This window comes from Chrysemys picta, chromosome 1 (assembly GCF_011386835.1).
Source record: "Chrysemys picta bellii isolate R12L10 chromosome 1, ASM1138683v2, whole genome shotgun sequence".
In the NCBI taxonomy this organism is placed as follows: domain Eukaryota; kingdom Metazoa; phylum Chordata; order Testudines; family Emydidae; genus Chrysemys; species Chrysemys picta.
This window is the reverse complement of record NC_088791.1, coordinates 67932059-67953956: the sequence shown is the minus strand read 5'-3', so window position 1 is coordinate 67953956 and position 21898 is coordinate 67932059. Positions and strand designations below refer to the sequence as shown.

Here is a 21898-nt window from a genome sequence, read left to right as displayed (position 1 = left end):
GATTAACTTTCAATTTCTGGCATGGTTGAAAAGTATAATGATGAAAAATGGTTGAAATATTACTTTAGTGATATAAGAAATATGAAACGGACAATCTCCGTCTTTTCAGAAGGGCTGTGTTCGTTTTGTGGACTGAAGTTGAATGGGTAATAATTAAGGCTAAGATTTTTTGTCACAGATATTTTTAGTAAAAGTCACAGGTCACAGGCAATAATGAAAAATAAATGGAAATCTATGACCTGTCCCTGACTTTTACTAAAAATATCCATAACAAAATGGGGAGCCTGGGCATCTGCTGGTGGGCTGGGAGCCCCAGGGGCCTCCACCACCCGTGGGGGCTTGGAACTCCAGGGTCCCCCTCCTCTGGTGGCTCATAGCTGCGGGGGTCCCCCCCACTGCCCGGAGCGGCCAGGATTTCCCCACCACCACCCGGGGCGGTCAGGAGCTGCGGGGGGGGGGTCCCAAGTGCCAGTCATGGGAGCTGGAAGCTGTGGGGGGCTCCTGCCTCCTGGGGCAGCCGGGGTATGCTGCAGCTCCCCGCCTCCACAGGCGGCTGGCGACCCTGTAGCTCCCAGCCGGCGCTGGCTGAAGTCATTGAGGTCTTTGGAAGTCACGGATTCCCTGAGTAAATCACAGCCTTCGTAATAATGCCCTGTGGGTTTGAGAACTATGTCATTTAAGAGGAACTAATTCTGTCCTGTTTTAAATCTGATTCTTTTTTATATAGCTTTGTATTCCCTAGGGATCCGCTAAAGAGCTTCAGGCTTACACTTAGCCAAATATGATTAGAAACATCAAACTTGTTTATAAATTCATATGGAATCATGTAGAAATGGGGGTCCCCAAAGCAAGATGTGTGAAAAACTCTTGACTACTTCCTAGAAGCCTGTCCTACACCTAATTTTCTCACAAACTTAAATGAAACTATTTCAGAAAATACAGTCAAATTTAGAAACATTACCAATATTTCAATAACCTTTATTCTTTCCTAGCTGTGTTTATTCCTTTTATTCCATTGTTCTTCATCTTCTGATTTTATTCTCTTTTATTTTCCATATTTGTTTTTTCCTTCTCAGCAAACTTCCTTGCCCTCTGGCCTCTGTTCCCAAACTTTCTCCTTAGCTGCCTCTCTTAATTTTTCTGCTGCCTGGTTTTCAGAAGGACCACACAACATACTGTTTCCAGGCATGCAAATTATGTGACTCCTTCATATGGAAGGGTGGGGCCTCTGAGGCTCTGGATCTACATGTCCCAATATTCCTTGAGTTTCTTACCTATCTGGTGCTGAAGCCTTCATGCATGTTGCATCTCCTTCCTGCTGGTTGCCAGATCAGTTGGAATCTCTGTGCTCGGGCTTGTAGTTTCAGAAAGCATGCATTTGTGAGTTAAATCAAACTGAACAGCAAAGATGGGTTTCACTTAGAGTAATGTTGTCTTTGAATATTTGAATACAAATTATAAAGTTAATTTAAAAAAAAAAAAAGGTAGGAACAGGGCATTAAGTAGTTCCGTGTGTCTTTTGTTCAGGTATATACTCCTCTTTTATTCTGGTCTCACCTACCAAAGTTGAGAGATAAATTAGCACCTTGCCTGTTTTCTCACTTAGCTTTATGGCCATGAGTTGAAATGCAATTCAATATTTTTAGTTGGTTAATTAAAGCATAACATGATTTAGTCGTGTTTGGTAACTTACCATTCTTATTTCTTGATTTAAATGTCTCTCTCTTTGTTGCAGCTTCTTCTCCAGTGCAGCCTCCTTTCTTTGAGTGTCCGGTGGAATATTTTCCTCCTCCAGCACCACCAATTTCCTTGCCCCTGACACCCCAGGTTACAGTAAATAATTTTAATTCATTTGTCTTTTAAATTTTTCAGTTTTAATATATATTTTAGTTCTGTGTCTTAAAGAAATACTGTCTTGGACCCTACATTTTATGTTGCATTAAAATATGTGAGAATTTCCTAATAACTTCTAACAAGTCTGCATCAAGTAGTTCTTCTCAGGCCCTTCTGTGGTACCATTGTGCCTCTGTATCTTTATGCTGATCTATTGTTCCCCCTCTCGTGTTGGGGTGACTATAAAGAAAACCTCCCTTTCCAGAGATCAGCAAAACCAGACCATTCTTTCAATCTTTTCTGGGCTCAGCTGTCTTTCCACCTTCTTTGCTGCTGGAGTTCTAGTCAGTTCCTTCTCCTCTTGCATCACCACTTCCAGGTGTGTAGCTGAAGGGTAGGGCAACCCAGTCCCCACTTCCCACTTGGGCTCCGGTCCCCCGGCCCTATATACAAAATGTCTGTCCTCTCTAGCCTCAGTACTCCCCACCCAGGGACTAACACCTATTCTGGCTGTGTTGTAGGTCCCTTATCCACCCAGTACCAGTCTCAATTAGACTCTCTGGTTGCCTTCTCACCCAGGAATTTGCCAGCAGCCTGCTATTCTCTGTCTCTCCCTTCCCACTAAACACATATCCTTCTTTGTGCCTAGTTGGTGCTCCTTCTTTGGACTAAAAACTCTGAATTCCTAGCCTTAAAGGGAATTGTAATAGAGCTGAAGGGACAAACCCTTAAACCTACCTCCTTTTTTGTAAATCTGAGCAATTTAACTCCAGCCTTTGATGTCACTGTCTAAATCACTGCTATTTGAATGTAATATCAAACCGTGACTTAATCAGTTTAATTCATGTCCTTTGTGTCATTGGAATAATTTAGTAATGAAAAGTTTTAGTTAATTCTATTTGGTTTTCAAATTCTGTTTTTCTTTTTGTAATGCATCTCAGACCGTTCAGCCGTTGAGCCAACTTTATGTGGAGGACATTTCTTGTGTTTCTCTTGAGCCTCCTCCACCTCTCCCACCCCTTCCACCTGAGGAACCCGAACAGCCACCCAAACCTCCATTTGCAGATGAAGAAGAAGAAGAAGAAATGCTACTACGAGAAGAGCTACTCAAGTCTCTAGCTAACAAACGAGCTTTCAAATCAGAGGTAGTCCTGTAGTTTGTGAATATAGCCTCTAGATGGCACTCTTGAGCTAACTTTAAAGGTGACCTGCAAAGGGTGGAAAAATATAGGACCTTTTTTTTTTTTTTTTTTTCTGCTTTATGGCTGTATAAAACAATCCTGAATGAGTTTTAAATCAAATCTGCTTGATTTACATTACAAATTACAGGTCTTGTCCAACCTGTTTTTGCTGGAGGACTGGTGGGATTATAACATTTCAAGGGACTAAAATTTGAACAGTTGAAAGGGATTTTATTCACTGTTAAACTGTTTATTTGCTTAATACCTATTTAACAAACTATTGGAAGGAAGTTCTTTTTGTTAAAGATTCAAACACTACCTTCCTGTCATTTGAAGGCTGAGAGAGCTCTTGTTTCACTTCAGTCTTCCAGCAAATATGAGATGGACAGGACTTTACATTTCTAGTATTTCTGAGGTAAAAAACAAACAGAACTTATCCCCACCCCTCCCCGTGTTTGTAATGAAAATTAAATTAAACTGCCTATATGACATCATAAAAGAGGCCACAAACATATTTCCTTTGCAGATCACCTGTAAACAAGAGCAGGACCATTCTTGCCTAATATACTTTTTAGCATCACTATGTAACTACACAAGTGGCGATAGTTATAGACCTTCGATCAGAAAATTGAAATATGTTCTGGTGATACAGTGTCTCTGTTATAAAAGTTTAGAGAGATAGCATAGACGCTAATATGCTAATATTTTTCATATACAGCTGTACACCTTTTGAAACACTTTTTTGATATAGTATACTATTTCTTCCTCCCTCCCCTCCTGATTGGACTTTTTATTTCCTTATGTAGGAAACATCAAGTAATAGTGGTCCGCCTTCACCTCCAGTTCCAAATAATTCCCAGCCTGTGCCAAGAAGCAATCTATCAGCAGTCAGTATTAATACTGTATCCCAGCCTCGGGTACAGAACACAAAGTTTGTTAGAGTACCGCGACCGCCACGAGCAGTAATCACAGTAAGGAAATAACTTCAGTTTTCTTTTAATAAGACCATCTTATGAACTAGTCTTAACTCATATGGTAAGTTAGAAGTAAAGGATCTTCTTCTGCATAAAAGCATGTTATTTCCCTTGAAAATAACTTTGTGTTAGATCAGTGATTAGGAACCTGTGGCATGTTGGACCATTCTCTTTCCCTTCCTTGCAATGAAATATTTAATTCTCTTGTACATCTAAGAATTTATGGCTTCTCTGAGCTGGGAGAAGATGCAGTGGCCCTTCTTAAATAACCTTTTAAATGAGTTAAAGTTTTTCCAATTTTAGGTTGGGGTGGGGGAAGAGAATCTTGAAAAGATAAGATGCATGAAGCAAGCAAATGTAATTTCATATATTTTTAGCAGTCGAGTGCAAAATGATTTAGCTGTCACTTAAACATTGTTTAAATTGCCTTAGGTTACCTTTCACTAGGAATTTCAGACACTGAAGATTATTACCCTTTCCCGCTTTTAGCATTCAGCATCTTATAGATTCAAAGCACTGTATGAGCATTTGAGGCATGGTCAAAATTCACTGAGTCTGAGAGACAGACTGTTTTAAATACAGTCCAGTTATTTGGTTTGGTATTATCTTACACAAAGTTTAAGATGAGGGGAGATTTTTACAGGCAGAAGATGCTTGGAGGTAGAAAATTTATAAAACAAAACAGTGAAACCAGCATCAAGATGAAGGGGAATCAATGAGGTATAAGATGATTAGCACGAAATGGTCGAGGTAGTTCTATTCTGACAGTTGACTTATCTGGTATTTGATTATCAGAGTCCATGCTAGATATATGGTATATATGGTAGGGGTGTGTGTGTGTGTGTGTGTGTGTGTGTGTGTGTGTATATATATATATATATATATATATATATATATATATATATATATATATATATATATATATATATATATAATTTAATCCTATTTTAATGGCTCTGAGAAGTGGGTTCACATCAAGTCAGCATCTGATTTTGTGGTGTCCATGATCTCTCTGAAGCACCATTGAAGTGTTTCACTGTCTTCATATTGTTTTGTAAGGAGAAGGGAGGACAGTACGGTCGAAAGATAGAAGAGGGCTGACTACACTGATGTCATTTTGGTCAGAATTTATGGGAGCTTCTCAGTCTTCTGATGTAACCTCTCGTGTGCATCACTCTCTTTGTTAGCTGTATTTACTTTAAAAAATCTTATGATATCCCACTCTTTCAAGGTCATATTTCCCCCCGTCTTCTGGCAAACGTTCTTTCCATCTCCTTAACCCTCGGTATCCGCTGCCTACATCTAACCTAATTTCAAACAATACAAGAGTAATTTGAGATACAAAGGGCCCCTGGCCTTTGTGGCACATTATACTTGTGTTAATCAGTTGGCAGTTGCATGTGTTCTGTAAACTGTTCTTTTGGTAATTTTTTATTTAAATCTCGTCTGAATCACTTTGTCAACTATTAGAGGATTTTGAAAGAGTTCTTTGTCCTATTGTCTTGAGTTTCTCCTGGGTCAGATTTAATTCAACTGTTATGTTACAGAAACACAAAGAAAAATTGTACTAGTTAATCGGAGATGAATTGCAGTATTTAGCCTTTTTAATTGCAAGATAGCTTTTATCAGCTGTGATGATGGGCAGTTTTTAAAGGGTTGAGCAAGTCCTGGTAAGTTTTTCTGTATACTCTAGTTAATGATTAGCAGCTTAGTTATTTTTTACATTAACTAAAAAATGATGGATGATATGTTTGTATATGATTAGCCTTGCTCATTTTTAACAACTTCTCATTTTGCATAGCTATTCTAATCCAAGTGTTTTGAATCAGCATAGTGCTAGAAAAATCACTCAATTTTCAGGCTTGTTAAAAGCCATTACTTATTGTGAATGTGGTAGCTTAATGTCTAGAACAGGAATATTTTTCTGTGTGTATTAAAGGAGGTGTGGCCAGACTAAGGCCTCATCTACTCTTAAAAGTTACACTGGCATAGCTATGTCAGTCAGAGTATGGAAAAATATACATACCCTGGCAACATAACTATGCTGACAAAACCCCCAGTGAGGCTGGAGCTATGCTGACAAAGAATAGCTAATGTCATTCAGGGAGGTGGTGGTCCTAAATCAGCAGAAAAACTCCTTCTGTTGCCGTACGCTATGGCTACAATAGGAGGCTATGCCTGCATGGCATCTCCCAGTAGTGTATAGATGTACTATGTATGGGATGGATGCTCTGTAGTGTAGACACGGCTGTAGGTACCTGCAGCAGATCACTTGCATAGCTTCTTCTCTCCCCTCTACCCACAATAACTGTCAATTCTCATCACTCTGTTAGGGCCAGTTTGTGTGGTTTGTGTGTGTGTGTGTGTGTGTGTGTGTGTGTGTGTGTGTGTTTTAATTGTTCGGCTTGTGGTATTCAGGATTTTTTTTATTCTTTGAGTTCCTGAAATCATGAGACACTTTTTAAAAAAGAAAACAAAGCTTCTAGCCCTCATGGTTGCAGAGAAAAGTTTGAAAATGTGTACAGTGTGTTCCCTGAAGGCTCAAAACACAGAACACTTTTACAAGGAACTAAACATTTGATTTTAAAATAATAATCTAAATCATAATTTTTTTGTGTGCCTGACTCATGGTTTTTGAATGCTTGCAGTTGGCAATGCTGCACCATGTGCTGGAACAATGTGTACATGATCCTAACATTACTGCTGGGAGTGGTGGTGAAGGGAGAAGGCAAACAGCTAATTTGTTCCACCCTCCTGCAGCCCTGGAAAACTACATAAGATCACACTCCTCCCTATGCATGTTTCCACTTGCATTGAGAAGAATAGTAGAGTGAAAGTGACAAAGTTACCATCTTTTGCTCAGCTGCTCAAGTTTGTGTTATTGCAGAAGTGGTATATGTGGGAAAGTGAAGTAATACAGGCTTCTTATTAGGGATTTGTAAAATATTGAAGGGACACTGCCCTGAGGTAGAGGGTAAACATTACTCTGTAGCTGTCTAGTCTTGACTGACATTTAATCATTCCTGTGTTAGGAGGAAGGGAGAGAATCAACTGGAGAGTGGAGGGTGAAGTTGCCTATAACTGTACATGCGAAAGTCTATAATTATTTGATCCAGTCAGTCTTGAGTACCTCATCTGAATATGTGGGACTGGGACTAGAAAGATCACTGCATAGTGCTAGCACAGGCTTGCTGTTTTCTTTGCCTCCATTCTCTATCTGTAAAATCAAGATACTTTCCACTTCACATAACTGTTGTGAGAATAAATCCTTTAAAAACTCAGGCACTTGGAAGGGGCTCCCACTAGATAGGGCTCCCATTACCAGAACTTCCAAGTGCCTCAGTATTTAAAGGATTTATTCTCACAGCAGTTATGTGAAGTGGAAAGTATCTTAATTTTACATACATACTAGAACTAATCCAGAATATAACTGGACCAGGGTTAAAAGTGTTCATATAAAGCCTACACTATAATGCATCTGGTTTTACTTCTTTTGCTAGTAGGTATAAAAATAAATACTTTGTCTCTGCAGCTTCCGAAGCATAAGTCAGTAGTGGTGACACTGAATGATTCAGATGATAGCGAATCTGATGGAGAGCCATCTAACTCGACTAACAGTGTATTTGGAGGACTAGAATCCATGATCAAAGAAGCAAGAAGAACTGCAGAGGTAAATGATGTATCTATCTATAAAGCTTAATTTTAGCACTTTTTTAACCTCAGAATTCACAGCAAACCTTCAAGCAAGGGTCTAGAGATACAGGCGTGTGTCAAAAACAGAAGAATATTGAGTGCGTTTTTATGGTACTGTGCCTAGGCTAGTAATTACATCATTCTTGCAACACAATGAACAAACTCCCGTTTGTTTTAGTTAAAAATAACCTCAGGATACAACTTGAAGGGGGTACTAAAATGCTTAATTGAAAAATAAAACCCAAACACAGAACTCTAGGTTGTGGCAAGTAAGAAAAGGGGCTGCTAATTGACTATATTTGGCTTTAAAAACCTTTTACTCACTGTGTAATCTGTTAATGACCACATCTTAAAGCTTTAAACTTAAAGAAAAAATGTAATTGCCCCTTAAATATTATATGGCTTCTGCAAACATTTGCATTTAATTTGGTGTGTGGGGAGGTGTAATATTGGCATATTTTGATTAAGCTCTCTTTTTTTATAACAGGCTTCAAAACCCAAAGCACCTCCAAAATCAGAAAAAGAAAATGATCCTATGAGAACCCCAGAGGCCTTACCAGAAGATAAGAAGATTGAATATCGACTCTTAAAAGAAGAGATTGCCAGGTGCGTTGGAGTTTCAGGGCAACAACACAGCTTTGAAGAACCTATATTTTGCTTTTAACCCATACCAGTAACCCGTCCTTTTAATTTTGACAAAAAGATGTTAAATTAAAGATCAGTAGAATTAATGTGAAGTGTTTCCTTAGATTGCAAAAATAAATTGGCTTTTTTAAGATTATTTTTAGTAAGATTATTCAGTATGTGAACTGCTTGGAAACCATTCCAACTACAAAAATCTCCCTCTTACTTGAAATATAGCCATATTACTTTCAGTAAAGTGCTGCTACTAATTTGTGTTCTGGGAGTATATGCAGTCAGAAGACATAATGTGTAGCTAGTTGCAATTGCTGGATATTCCATATGTTTTGTTTTTTAATATGTCTGTTTTAGTCGAGAGAAGCAGCGCTTAATTAAATCTGATCCATTGAAGAACAATTCATCTCCTGCAAACTCTGATGGTGAAGTCGATGGGGTTGGTAGAATAGCAATAGTTACAAAACAAGTTACAGAAGCAGAAGCAAAACTTAAGAAGCACAAGTAAGTTCTTCAGTATGATGTATACCACACTGAGCTTGTTTAGGGGGAATTAAAGGTTAAAATGTTCATGAATGTGTAACTTCAATACAATAGGGCTGGATTATCCACTGCTTGGCACCTTATGTTGTCACTTACTGTTTTACAAAATGAGTGTAATGTTGTAATGTCACCATCACAGTACTCTACTGCCCTCTTTCCTGCTCTCCCATCTTTGTCGTTTGAAACTTCAGTTGTAGGCCCCCAACTGAATTGTTCTGGATTTAGAGTCAAGTTGTAGTACAAGTACTATTTTTCTCTTCCCCTGCCTTTCCTGCCAGGTCTAAGTGCTGCTCTTTTTGAAGCAGCAGCTTCTTGTCTTTAGGCAACCTCTGTTGCCCAAGTCTGTATCTTCTTGCCCTCCGCTAAAGTATACGCCTGCCTGAGAAGAGGGCTAGGCTGCGGAAATTGGGGCAGAATTTTTGGCGCCCGTAAACATCTAAAACTACCAACAAAATATTTTTTAAGATTTGCCATTTTCTCATCCGAGTACCATATTTAAAGTGATGCATTGACTGACTAAATCTGCCCATTCAGTATATCTGTCCTAGATTACCCAGCTGTAATGCACGTGCTTGCCTGTTTCATGGGATGTTATATACGTAATATTTGCAGAATAGTTTGAATTAATTTAATGAAAGGTGCTATGAAAGTGATTGGTTGGCTGTTGCAACAGGTTAAGAAGTTTGGGGTTCAAAGTGGTAGTCTGTAATTCTGTGCCATCTTGATCTTTGGAAAAATGTGATTTATTAAACCAACTTTTTAATTTTTAGACTTCTGTTAATGAAGGATGAATCTGTTTTGAAACATCTCCTGCAGCAAGAAGCAAAGAAGAGAGAATCTGTTCGAATTGCTGAAAATAAGATTGCTAAACTTGCTGAGCAACTGCAAGCAACTGAAAAGTTTCTGGATGTTAATAGGGTGTTTTTGAAGAAGCTTCAGGAACAAGTAGGTTTGAACTGTCAGGAAAAAAAATTGTTCAATTTATTTTCTATCACTATATGAACTTTCATATTTTTGGAGTTGTGTAAATTCAGTTCTTGGAAGTATGTGGCTTTATTTGTACTGTGCAACATATTAATTTACTTAGCTGTGTCTAAATTTTGTCAAATCAAACTTTTTATTGGTAGAAAGTGCATGTTTTCTTGAAGTGCTAAAATATTTTTTTTTCTCTTCAGATTCACAAAGTTCAACAACGAGTTACAGTGAAGAAAGCTCTGGCGTTAAAATATGGAGAAGAGCTTGCTCGAGCAAAAGCAGTGGCAAGTAAAGAAATTGGAAAACGAAAACTGGAACAAGATCACCTCGGAGTAAGTCAGTCACATAAACTTGCACCTTTCTTTAGTCGAAAAGTAATAATAACTTTGTTTAGCTAACTTCAGTCCAGAATCTTCAAATAGAAGTTGAAGTGGAAAAGTATTTTAAAAGGTGAACTGTGAAGAAAAATCAAGTCTTTCCATACACATCTCCTATGTTGTAATATATAAGCAGTCTGAAAGTTTGTTCCAGAAGACTTTTCTGTTGGATTTTTACGTTAGAAGTGTTAGGGTTTTACTTCCATCTCTTTGCTGGAGAAGACGAATAGTGCTGTAATAAGACTCTGGCCTAGCTATGTGGGGAAGGATTCCTACATGTTGGTGACATCACTATTCAGCTCCTTCAAAGATTTTGCCCAAGCTGTCCAGCTGAGACAAGTAAGTGAGGGTCTGATATTACTAATCTGAAAAACAAGCTGAAGAAGGCAATTTGAGACAGGTTTTTTTGTAAGTTATATTTTTTTCTTTGTTTTCTCTTTTTTATGTGTGCTTTGCATTTTACATTTAAACTTTGGTAACCCAAATTTGTGTGCTAAAGATTTATAGAGTGGTGTAGACTAATTTAATAGAAAAACCAGCAAACATTCCAGTGGAATTGTGGCAAATTATGTTGTGGTTTTCCTGCTGTTTTTGTTTAAATTTTCAGGCAAGAGTTTAAAATATGTACTTCTAAGCTGAGTCAAATGTTTTACCCGGTTTCATTACCCTCCTGTCAATATTTCAGTAAATGCAAAGAGATATTAAGCGTTTTTTTTTCTTTGTAGCCAAACAAAATGTTGAAATTGGATCATTCCCCTGCATCAAGTCCAAAAAAACATTCAGCAGAATTGATTGCATTGGAGAAGAAACGACTACAGCAACTGGAGTACGAGTATGCCCTAAAGATTCAGAAACTTAAAGAGGCCCGTGCACTTCAAATCAGGGAACAACCAAATATTACTCCAAATGCAGAAGAGGAATCTGAATTTGTATTACCTCAGCCATCACTTCATGACCTTACACAAGACAAACTGACCCTAGACAGTGAAGAAAACTATTTTGATGATGAAATTTTGTCTAACTCAAACAGAGAACGAAGGAGATCTTTCAGAGAATCCAGTTCTTTTACTAAACCTAATCTTAAGCACTTGGACACCCCCAAACAAGAAATAAACAAACTTTCTAAAAAAGCAGTGGAGGAACCTGAACTTTTTCTCGGGTTGAATATTGATGAACTGAAAAAACTTTATGCTAAAGCTGACAGCTTGAAAGAGCTGCTTATAAAAAGTACTGCCGTTATGACTTCTAAGGAAGAGTTTTTATGTGGTCAGGTAAACTTGTGCCTCAACTCCTTTTAAATACTTAACTTGTAATTACATTGTTTTTTTTCTTTTTCTTTTTTTTTTTTATGAAGACTAGGTTTTTGCTGTATTATAGTTCTTTAAATATTTGTTTCCTAGGAAATTTTGGTGGATATGGATATTGTTACAGCACAAAGTAAACAAGCTGAAGTGAGACCATTTCCATTTGGGCCATATCATAGTCCCCTTCTAGTTTTTAAATCCTACAGGTATGACGACTATATTATCTCTGTGTGTGGCTGCTTTGTTTATGAAATATTTTAATTGCTTTCAGTGCTGTCTGTATTTCTTCTTACAAGTTGTATAACATCAAAGGTAAATTTGGCTTAAGAACAGCTTTTGTAACCTTAGCGTGGGATTGATTCCATTCTTTGGAAGATTTGACATTTTAAAGTTCTGTGTGTGATGATAAACTTTTAAGCATGACACGTAAAACCTAACTTTCTTTAACCAAAAGTCATCTTAAAATTATTTTTCTGATTCAAAGAATCAGGAAACTTATCTCTAGAGACTTCATTATTCCTTCGTTCATTACTTATAGGGCCCCATTTTGGTGCAGCAAGATGGACCTAAAAGTCTATGGCACTTCAGTTCCATAAAGTGAATTCTGTGCTAGATTTAAGCAAATTCTAAAAATGGAGGATTACATTGAATTAAATACAAAAATTAACACCATCACTGCAGTACTCCTTGTATTTGTTTTATATTGGCTCTTATATTACGCTACCCCTAAATTTACAATGTGCTGTAGATTTTTGTATTACAATGCTGTAATACAATGGGAAGGCAGAAGCTGAAGGATAACATTCTTACAAGAACAGCTTTGCTATGCTTTCAATATAGTACAGACTATCGTGATTCTCTTACCATACTAGAAATTGACAAACTTAAAATGCTGTCATAGTTGAGCATTAAATTTTATATTAAAGGGAAAACCACCAAAAACATCTGGCTATTAAGACTCCGCTCATACTGAGTTTCTGTGCACCTGTTCTGGAGGCTCTCTGATATTGAGCTTTTAGTAGTATGGCTTCTGAGGTTATTTAATCCTCAGCAATCTGCTTTACAGCTCTGCTTGATGCCAATTAAGTAAGTGCAAGAGCAGAGGTCTCCCAGGTTTGCATTAGATCTTAACTCTAATATGTAACTCTCCCTACAGTGTGTGCATTAATTCCCCATGTGCATGTAATGAGGTTCGGTGAATGAAGGGAGAGCAGGATATTGGAGTAGAAATCTATGCGGACTGAGAGAACTGTGCTTCTGTGTTGCCTTTAGTAGGTCAGCTGTATTTCTACTCTAGTCAGCCTTTCAGAAATGCAAGATACTTCCGGATGCAAAATACAATTCCTTTTTTTAAATTTATATTTAAAACCACTTTCCTGTTTGTTTACCAGGGATTCGCATAATGTTTTTTTTTTTTTTCCCCCCCCTTTAGGTTTAGCCCCTATTTTCGAACCAAGGAAAAACTTTACCTCAGTTCAGTATCCTACAGCAATATGATTGAGCCAAAACAGTGTTTCTGCCGTTTTGATTTAACAGGCACATGTAATGATGATGATTGTCAGTGGTGAGTCCCTTTCAACCTTGTGCATTTGTACTAAATCTCTGTTGCAGAGGTTACTGCTGCCAAGAGATGAAAATAGACATGTCTGATTCTTAACGAGGTCTGTCTGCATGATGTGCTATAGCCTTCCATTCTAAATCTTGTCTCGTTAAATACTTGCCTGCGTAAGTTCACTTGGCAGAGAGAAAATCATTGTGCCAATTCCAGTCCTGGAGGGAGATCTCTTATGTCTAAACTTGAAAAAAGAAAGATTGCTTGAGTTTTTGAGGATTTTGTTCACCATTATGTCAGATTCTTTAGGTTCTTTTGTATCGAGATGGGAACTCTCTTGTATCATAATTACAGCAGGGTCTTTTATTACCTGATGTAACAGTGGGTGAGGAAGCATACTATTTAGCACACTATAAATAAATTAGTAACATATCTAGCATGGTGTAGTAAGGAATTATTTAATAAAAGATCCTATTGTAATGCAAGAGATCAGTTTAAAACTGCTTTAGAAGAACTGCATTAAAATCTGTATAATTTGAAGGCACATCACTAAATGGTGTTACCCATTATATTAACAATGACCTGTTCACTTGGAGTTTCATTAGCTAGCTGTTGCTTGCCTACCAATGGAACCTCTCAAGTGAGGTTGATCTGACTCGACTTAAAAAAAAAAAAAAAAAAAAGAGTGGAGTATTGATTCACTGGCTCTGGGTATATAATCTGTAACCAACAGTAACTAGATTATTTCTTGGAGGAATTCTCCTACCAATACACAAGGGCATGAGATGCCCAACTCCCCTTATCTTTTGTAGGAACATCGTATGTGCAAACCTAGCTATTTTGTGTTAGGCTTGTTCTCCTTTAGTAGAAGTAGTGCACATCTATTCTTTGTACGGTATGGTGAGACTATACCCAGGATACTAAACTGGTCTACACAAACATGCACTGAAATAGCAAAATCAGTTTTAATTGGCACCTTTTTGTTACGTCAGTGCAAGTGTGTATTTTGAAGTATGGTCCACACATAGACTTGTACTGAAATATCAAAAGGAGTGAATTAAAATCATGTTAATTATTTTATTGCAAGTTTGTGTTTAGGCAGGGCCTAAAAGCATAGTTGTTGATTAGTAGAAATGTCAGGGCACCTTACACATTGTGCTCAATAGACATCTTTTCATTTTAATTTTTTGTTGTTTTCTCTGCTTTAGTGGGGTTTAAGTAATGCTTGCTGATTGTGGCCCTGATATTAAATCTTTACTTTGGTGATATTTTGTTGTCGGAGAATCCCTTTTTTTAGTCTAACTTTTCTCTTTCTTTTTTTAGGCAGCACATGAAAGACTGCACTCTTAACCGAAAGCAACTGTTTCAGGACATTCTTTCTTACAATTTAACTTTGATTGGCTGTTCAGAGAAAAGCACTGATGAGGAAATCAGCATTGCAACAGGTTTTTAAGTTTGTTCCTAGTGAATGTGAAACTGGGCATTCCCCTCCCCCCTTCCCCCCCAAAGATAGCTTTTATTTTCATTAGAAGTTCTAGAATTAAATAAGTTCTAATGGTCATTGTATACATTATAAAATGTTACTGTATGGAAAAGTGGAAAGCCATTTTTGAGTTAGTTAGTCCATAGTAAAATTCTCAGTAGTAGACAGTAACTCCTGCATTCAGGAAAAACTCCTTCTTTATTCAGGAGAAAATGCTCCCTAATTTCATTGGGCATTTCACTCATTCAAGAAATGAAGGAGACAAGATCTCATGGGTGGGGAGCGGAAACCTTCCTTTTGTATTGCTTATATACGTAACTTAATGGGATGTTGTACTTATTAATGGAACTAGGTATAGTGTGAATAGGCACCAGGAAAGCTTCTTCCACAGTCAAGACATGTAATCATATTCTAATCTATCCTCATGGCTAGATTTAATGATGATTATTTTGTGCCAAAGTGTACATATTCTCCTGGGACCTAGGATGAGACAAACTCTTTTCTCTAGAGATCAGTCCTATTTAAGCCCAGATCTCTAGAGATAAGACTGATGATTATGTAACTTTGCCACTTACCCATCCAACTTTAACCTGTTTAAAATAGTCTAAATATTAATATTTTTAAACTTAATAATGGTGTATTGGTGTACACATCTTTTAAATTGAAAAATGAAGCAAGATTTCTTGTTAATTCCTGTAATATGCACTCCATTGATACTTCTGTTTTGCCATGCCAATAAGCTCGAGATAAACTTGGTTTTAAAAAGTATATATGAGCTATATCATTCTGCTACTAAGAGACTGTTGAGCCAGATGCCATTTTTTTAAATCCAGATATGGTTTTGGAGAATGTCTTGTGAAATTATGCAAATTTGAGGGATGGTCTAGGGTTCAGTAGAGAAATTGATTTCTTAAACATCATTATGATTCTAAAAAAGTATCTGTTTTTTACTACCACCACGTTGGATTGTTATAAATGAATTTTTAAAAACTAATGTACTTTTCATCGTATAGGATGACTATATTTCATTCATTTTTGGATAGTGGATGTGTACTGTTCAGTTTCATTTTTCCAGTTCTCTTAACCAAATGCAAGGGGAAGAGCTTAAATCAGGATCTAAAGACCTGGGGAAAGTGGTGAAGTTCCATGTCCCTCCCCCCAGATTCCTCTTCTGCATCTTTGAGGAGTAATGGGATGAAAGTAACACAAGAAAGTCTGACTAGAAAAATCAGAAAGAAATTTCTGTTTGTGAGATGTAATCTGTAGCAGTGGCTTAGAAAGCACATCTGGAAACCCCCTTTTTTAAGGATATTTACAAGTAGACTAGACCAAAGCACTAGAAAATGTACTGCAGGAATAATCTCGGGGGTGTGGATAAAATGGCCTAATATATCTTTTCCGAATTCTGACTTCTATATCCAGCCAAACTTGAGAAGCATATTAACTTGAAATGATCAGCACTGAAATAATGGTGGTGATATTTATATTGTCATTATGCTTTCTGCTGAGTCTCTTATGTTTTAATATTTCATAAATGGTACACATCTATTTATAGCTGTATCTAGTTAAGTTATAATCTTGGTCTCATTTTAGAAAAATATGTCGAAAAACTTTTTGGTGTAAACAGAGATCGAATGTCAGTGGATCAGATGGCCGTTCTTCTTGTTAGCAATATCAATGAGAGTAAAGGTCACAGTAAGTAACTTGTTTGATATTTTTAATAAAATAGTCTGTTGTATTATAGTGTTAACATTGCGTATGAGCTTGACAAATTCTTCTGATAGTATTGTAAAGAGAAGATCTGCTTAGTCTATTTAAGTTCATTTCACTGAAACGTATGGTTATGGTCTTCTGTCTTTAAGCTTCTTTTGTTATAGGGTAAAAATTTCAAAAGTGACTTGTGCACTCAGGAACCTAAGGCTGTCATTGAAAGTCAATGGAATCTATACTTCTAAGTCACTTAAATGCTTCTGACAATTTTACCTAAAATGACTAACTTTGAACAAAAATACATTGGTTTGTGGCTGCAGAAGCAAACAATTTCTACTGTTCTGGTTGGTTACAGCACCTCCATTTACAACTTGGAAAGACAAAAGGAAATGGAGACCTAAGTACTGGAGAAAACCTGTTTTAGATAGTAGTAGCAGCAGTGAGGAGGAACAATCTCTGGGACCTATTAAATATGGTAAGGCAAAATTGTGGTGTGCATTAGAAATAACTAATGGGGGTGGGGGAGAAGTTGCAAGCACTTATTCAGATTAAGCATGAATTTGCTTCAGTATATGACCCATTTATATACTCCACGCATAAGCTTCTTGACTACCTTCTCTTCATTTGCTTGTTCTTTATTCTAGGATGATTAAATCTATGGATATCCATTTAAAATATTAATAATTTAAAGGCTTAGTGGGAGCTCTTATTCCCTTCTCTTGAAAGGAACTTGCTAGAATGTTCTGGAGCCTCTAAGATTAGAGAGATTTCCCACATGATTTGTGCAAATGGCACAAACCCCCACAGAGTGAATTCTGCAAGAAGGCTCTTCAGAGAATCAGACTTGTTTTGTGATGAACTTTCTCCTATGAGCTCTGCCTCACTCTCAGTGCTGCCCTAAAAATTATTCCTAACCAATCTGATCCTGCAAAAGCAGCCCTCTACACTTGCCTTTTTCCAGTTTTCACATTTGAACTAAGGCCAGTTTTCTGTGCCATACTTATCGCTTCTTTCCTACTTTTAAGGAGATAATACCTTTACCTTTCTCTAAATGTGGTGGGTGGCTATTGTATTTGAAAGGTATCCCGACAATTACTTGGGAAGTCTGTTTGATGGTGTTTTCATTCATCTTAAATATATGATTAGTTAGTTCAAGTTCCACTGTGAAAGGTAATCTGCATGCTGAACAGAGACACTTTATTCTTGCAGCCAATCCTGTAGAACACAAAACCAATGTTCGAGCTCTGGATGCTGTTGTGACTCCAGACGATGTCAGATATTTCACAAATGAGACTGATGACATTTCTAATCTGGAGGCGAGTGTACTTGAAAACCCCTGTGATGTACAGCTTTGGATTAAACTTGCATACAAGTACTTGAGTCAAAATGAAGGGTAGGTTCTTATCTATATGCAAACAAATCTGTTGCCCTTTTATATTTTTTGTTTGATGCTTTTCACCTGTGCTACTGTAATCAGGTTTCCTTCCTGGTGTCAAAGGACCCTTTGTTTCTTTGACAAATCCACAAATACCTTATTGCTTAAAAGCAGTTAGAAAAAATTTCAGATTAGATCTCTTGCTGTACACAGTCCAGTGCATGAGTAATAAATTATATTTGCATTTTAACTCCAGATAGATTTTATTTCAGAGTGGAAGTAGTTGAAATGAGAATTAGTAAAGCAGTAATTGCTTTAAAAAATGCACAGTTTATAAGATTACAGTGGAATAAATTTGTCCAGTTCTGTGAATTTTTACATCAAGGTAAGTATAATAGAGGGAAACACTGATTTTAAATCTGCCTTTAGAATGTTTGGGATGGCATTCTAAGACCGCTTGTACTCAAGGTGCCTTAAGATGACTCACTAGAGTAAGAACTGCCAGGTGTTTTGCAGTTTTTAATCTATGTGGGAAAATGGTAACCTAACTCCAGCGTGTTTTTTCATGTTGTAATTTTCTTGCCTTTGGAATTCTTAGTACCGTATATACTCTATCATAAGCCGGTTCGTTTATAAGCCGACCCCCACCAAGTTGGGAAAGTAAAAATGGAAAACTTTTTTTATAACCCGTTCATAAGCCGACCCTATAATTCAGGGGTCAGCAAACTTTGGCTCCCAGGCCATCAGGATAAGCCGCTGGTGGGCCGAGATGGTTTGTTTACCTCGAGTGTCCGCAGGCACGGAGGTAAACCTAAGTAAACAAAGTGTCCTGGTGCGCTAGCTGCTTACCCTGGTGGGGAAATATTTTTGGTGAGGAGAAGCTGGGAGTCAGGGGAGTAACCTCTGACCACCCCCCACATGACCCCACCCCTAGCCCGGGACCCCCACACTCTCCCCATCCCATCCCTTCCCACCTTATCTGGGGAGGGCCAGGGGAGGATGTCTCTGACTTGGCTGGAGCTGTTCTGGTAGGCTGAGCAGTGCGGCCGCAGCCTGCTCCGGTGGGCCAGACCGGGCGGCGTGGCCGCAGCATGTTCCAGCGGGCTGGGCTGGGCGGCACGGCCACAGCCTGCTCTGGGGGGCAGGGCCGAGCGGCACGGCTGCAGCCTGCCAACCCCGGAGCTGCAGCTGCTTCGGAGGCTGGGGGGAGAGCAGCGTGGCCAGAAGTGGAGAGACTCTGGCCCCGCCTCTTCTCTTCTGGCTCTGCTCGCTGTGCTGCCTCTCCTTGCTCCCTCTGTTGCGGGGAGGGGCTGTGTACCACTATTCCCTCTCTATACCCGTTCATAAGCCAACCCCCTTCTCTGGTGCTTCCCTTTTTTACTAAAAAAATTTGGCTTATGAACGAGTATATACGGTATCTATGTTTTTCCATTTACCTTAACTGATTAGAATTAGAGAATCAACGTATTTTTTATTTTATGGTCAAAGCATCCCAGTAGCAACTTGGTCACTTAAGGTTGAGTAGGCTGTTTCATTCTAAATTTCTTAAATCATAAACTGTTCTGGAATGGGATTGTCTCTTCATGTGTGTTTGTGTAAGCCATAGCTGACTCGGGCCTACTGCACTATAAATATTTAATAAGCTTCCCTTTTCAGAAATATATATCCTTCAGGATGAAATTTTCTGTCTAAATGCGAATTAGTTTGGAAATCATGGACAAAATTTAGCTCTTCATTCCTTAGCATCAGCACATGAATATATCTCTTCCTCCACGTTTTAAAGAGAAATCTTGATTTTTGAGCTCTACAATTTCAAATTTGGTATTTGTGTAATCTTCAATGAGGAACTTATGCCTTATCAATTTGGGACCTAGTAATTCCTTGTAATGAAGTGAAAATAGCATCATGTGCAATATGTAACTTACCAAATTAAGTAATGTAATTACCAAGATATGTGCAAGCTTGCACATTTATGGATGTATATTTCAAATGGCATTCAGGTTTTTGCATATTTCCTTGAAAAATAACTTTTTTTTGTGCTGAATTTCAAGTTTAATTTAAACAAATCAAGAAATTTAGTCTTCAAAAATTAACATTTAGATAACCACATCAAATGCAGTTCAGCCCCACCTACTGCGTTGTGTGGGTTTGTGTTATGTATACTTTGGCGTAACCTAACCACTTATTGAGTTCAATAAAAATTCCCCAGGCACATCCCAGCAGTGGAGTTACTACTGTTGGAATCATAACTTTGAATTTCGTTAACTTGTTAATGCTAAGATGTAGAATTTTAACAAGCTTCCGTATTGACTGTAATTGCAATATGAACACCGGGTACAAAGCTGATTTATGTGAGGAAGTACAGTGATCCATAACTTCTGTATCAGTGCTTGCCAAACTGAGATTTATGGGGGAGCCATGAGCATTTGGGGAAAAATTTTTTTAATCCGTATGCTCCCCCCCCAATTAACTTTAAAAATCACCTTCATCTTATCTATTGGTGTACACCAGTGGCTTTCAACCTGTGATCCATGGACCACTACGGGTCCGCAGACTATGTCTAAGATTTCCAAAGAGGTCTGCACCTCCATTCAAAACTTTGTAGGGGTCTGCAAATGAGAGAGGTTTTAAAACCACTGGTCTGTGCCTAAAGTTGCCCTTGTTTCCAGGACTGGGAACTTCTCTGTGCCCTCTGCTCCTGCAGGGGGCCTTTAGCACTGAGACTCTCTGCTGGGGGAAGCATTGAGCAGGAAGACTCTCAACTGAAAGTCCTGCTGGCGTGGAGGGCAAAGAGACTTCCAGTGCCAACAGCAATAGCATTCACAGATAAGGGAAGGGAAATAAAGGAGACAGGTGCATCTTTTTATAATGGAATGACTTTTACCAAGGGCTAAGCCTACATGTAGCAAACATTCAGCTGAAGAAGGTGATAATTTAAATCAAGTTAAATGGAAAAGGAAGAAAAGTAGACATTGTGATAGTTACATTGTTCGGATTTTCATGTTTTTATATGACTGGAAAATGCATGGCAACAATGTGTCATTTGCTTAAGCATTAGTAAGTGAAAGTATGAGGCCAGGGAAACCAAACACGAGCAGCAATTTTTTTTTTCCCCCTTAGGAAAGAGGAAGAATTTAAGTGGCAAAAATAGTCACTGCTAAAGAAACAACAGTTCCTCAGAAAGCCTTTGAAGGATCTTGTGTTGTGACCATGTGAATTCTAAAATGCAAACAAGCACACAGCATTCGCAAGACCCTTCTATTTCCAAAAGAAATAGATGTGCATAAAATGATGATTGGGGAACAAGCAGCCATGGCCCAGAAAACCATTCCGGTGTCAAATGATGCCACCCGTTGACACATTGATGACCATATGAAAATGCCTACGAACACTTGATAGAACAAATTAGGAAGAGGTGGTATTTTGCACTGCAGCTTGAAGAATCCACAAACATAGCCAATTTGTGTCATCTTCTGTGTTACGTGAGATTTGCCAAAATAGGTACAATAGGTTGAAGAACTTCTTTTATTTTGCAAAGAAATCCCAATCTGAACAACCAGTGAGGAAATACTAAAGTCTTGGATACCTTCATAGCGGATGAAGATTTTAACTGGGTTGTGTGTGTGTGTGTGTGTGTGAGGGGCTGTGCACTGACAGGACTGCAGCTATGACTAGAAAGAACAGTGGGGTTTCAGCATGAGTAAAGCTTTTTAATAAAATCCCTGGCAGTGCTGCTTCCAATTATTTCTGTGATTCTGGGTTTTTAGGAATGATTTCTGTGAAAACTAAACATAGAAATCATTTAAATTTGGAAAACTACTTATGTCTGTAAAAAGCAACAGAGGGTCCTGTGGCACCTTTAAGACTAACAGAAGTATTAGGAGCATAAGCTTTCGTGGGTAAGAACCTCACTTCTTCAGATGCAAGACATCTCACTTCTTGCATCTGAAGAAGAACCTCACTTCTTCAGATGCAAGAAGTGAGATGTCTTGCATCTGAAGAAGTGAGGTTCTTACCCACGAAAGCTTCTTCAGATGCAAGAAGTGAGATGTCTTGCATCTGAAGAAGTGAGGTTCTTACCCACGAAAGCTTATGCTCCAATACTTCTGTTAGTCTTAAAGGTGCCACAGAGTCTGAATCTGTAAAAAGCAACAGAGGACCAACACGGCTACCCCTCTGATACTTATGTCTGGTGTCTGTCTGACAGCAAACATTGCACAGCCCCTATGCAGTTTGAAACAGGGCCATTCTTCTCACTAAAA

General features: G+C 38.2%; 1 protein-coding gene across 4 annotated transcripts in view; it reads left to right on the top strand.

The window, feature by feature from the left end:
* ZFC3H1 (zinc finger C3H1-type containing) overlaps positions 1-21898 on the top strand; it is a 61341-nt gene that overhangs the window by 18481 nt on the left and 20962 nt on the right. For 2 of the 4 annotated variants that reach the window (XM_065558972.1, XM_024109098.3), the window contains exons 8-22: positions 1736-1827; positions 2775-2978; positions 3821-3985; positions 7521-7658; positions 8169-8287; positions 8675-8821; positions 9631-9805; positions 10036-10167; positions 10938-11483; positions 11613-11722; positions 12949-13080; positions 14392-14513; positions 16145-16246; positions 16617-16736; positions 17471-17654. In XM_065558972.1, coding sequence (XP_065415044.1) covers positions 1736-1827; positions 2775-2978; positions 3821-3985; positions 7521-7658; positions 8169-8287; positions 8675-8821; positions 9631-9805; positions 10036-10167; positions 10938-11483; positions 11613-11722; positions 12949-13080; positions 14392-14513; positions 16145-16246; positions 16617-16736; positions 17471-17654 — 2488 coding nt within the window. Of the gene's footprint in view, positions 1-1735; positions 1834-2774; positions 2979-3820; positions 3986-7520; positions 7659-8168; positions 8288-8674; positions 8822-9630; positions 9806-10035; positions 10168-10937; positions 11484-11612; positions 11723-12948; positions 13081-14391; positions 14514-16144; positions 16247-16616; positions 16737-17470; positions 17655-21898 lie in introns of all 4 variants that reach the window. The other 2 variants (XM_005280069.5, XM_005280068.5) reach the window with 1 other exon arrangement.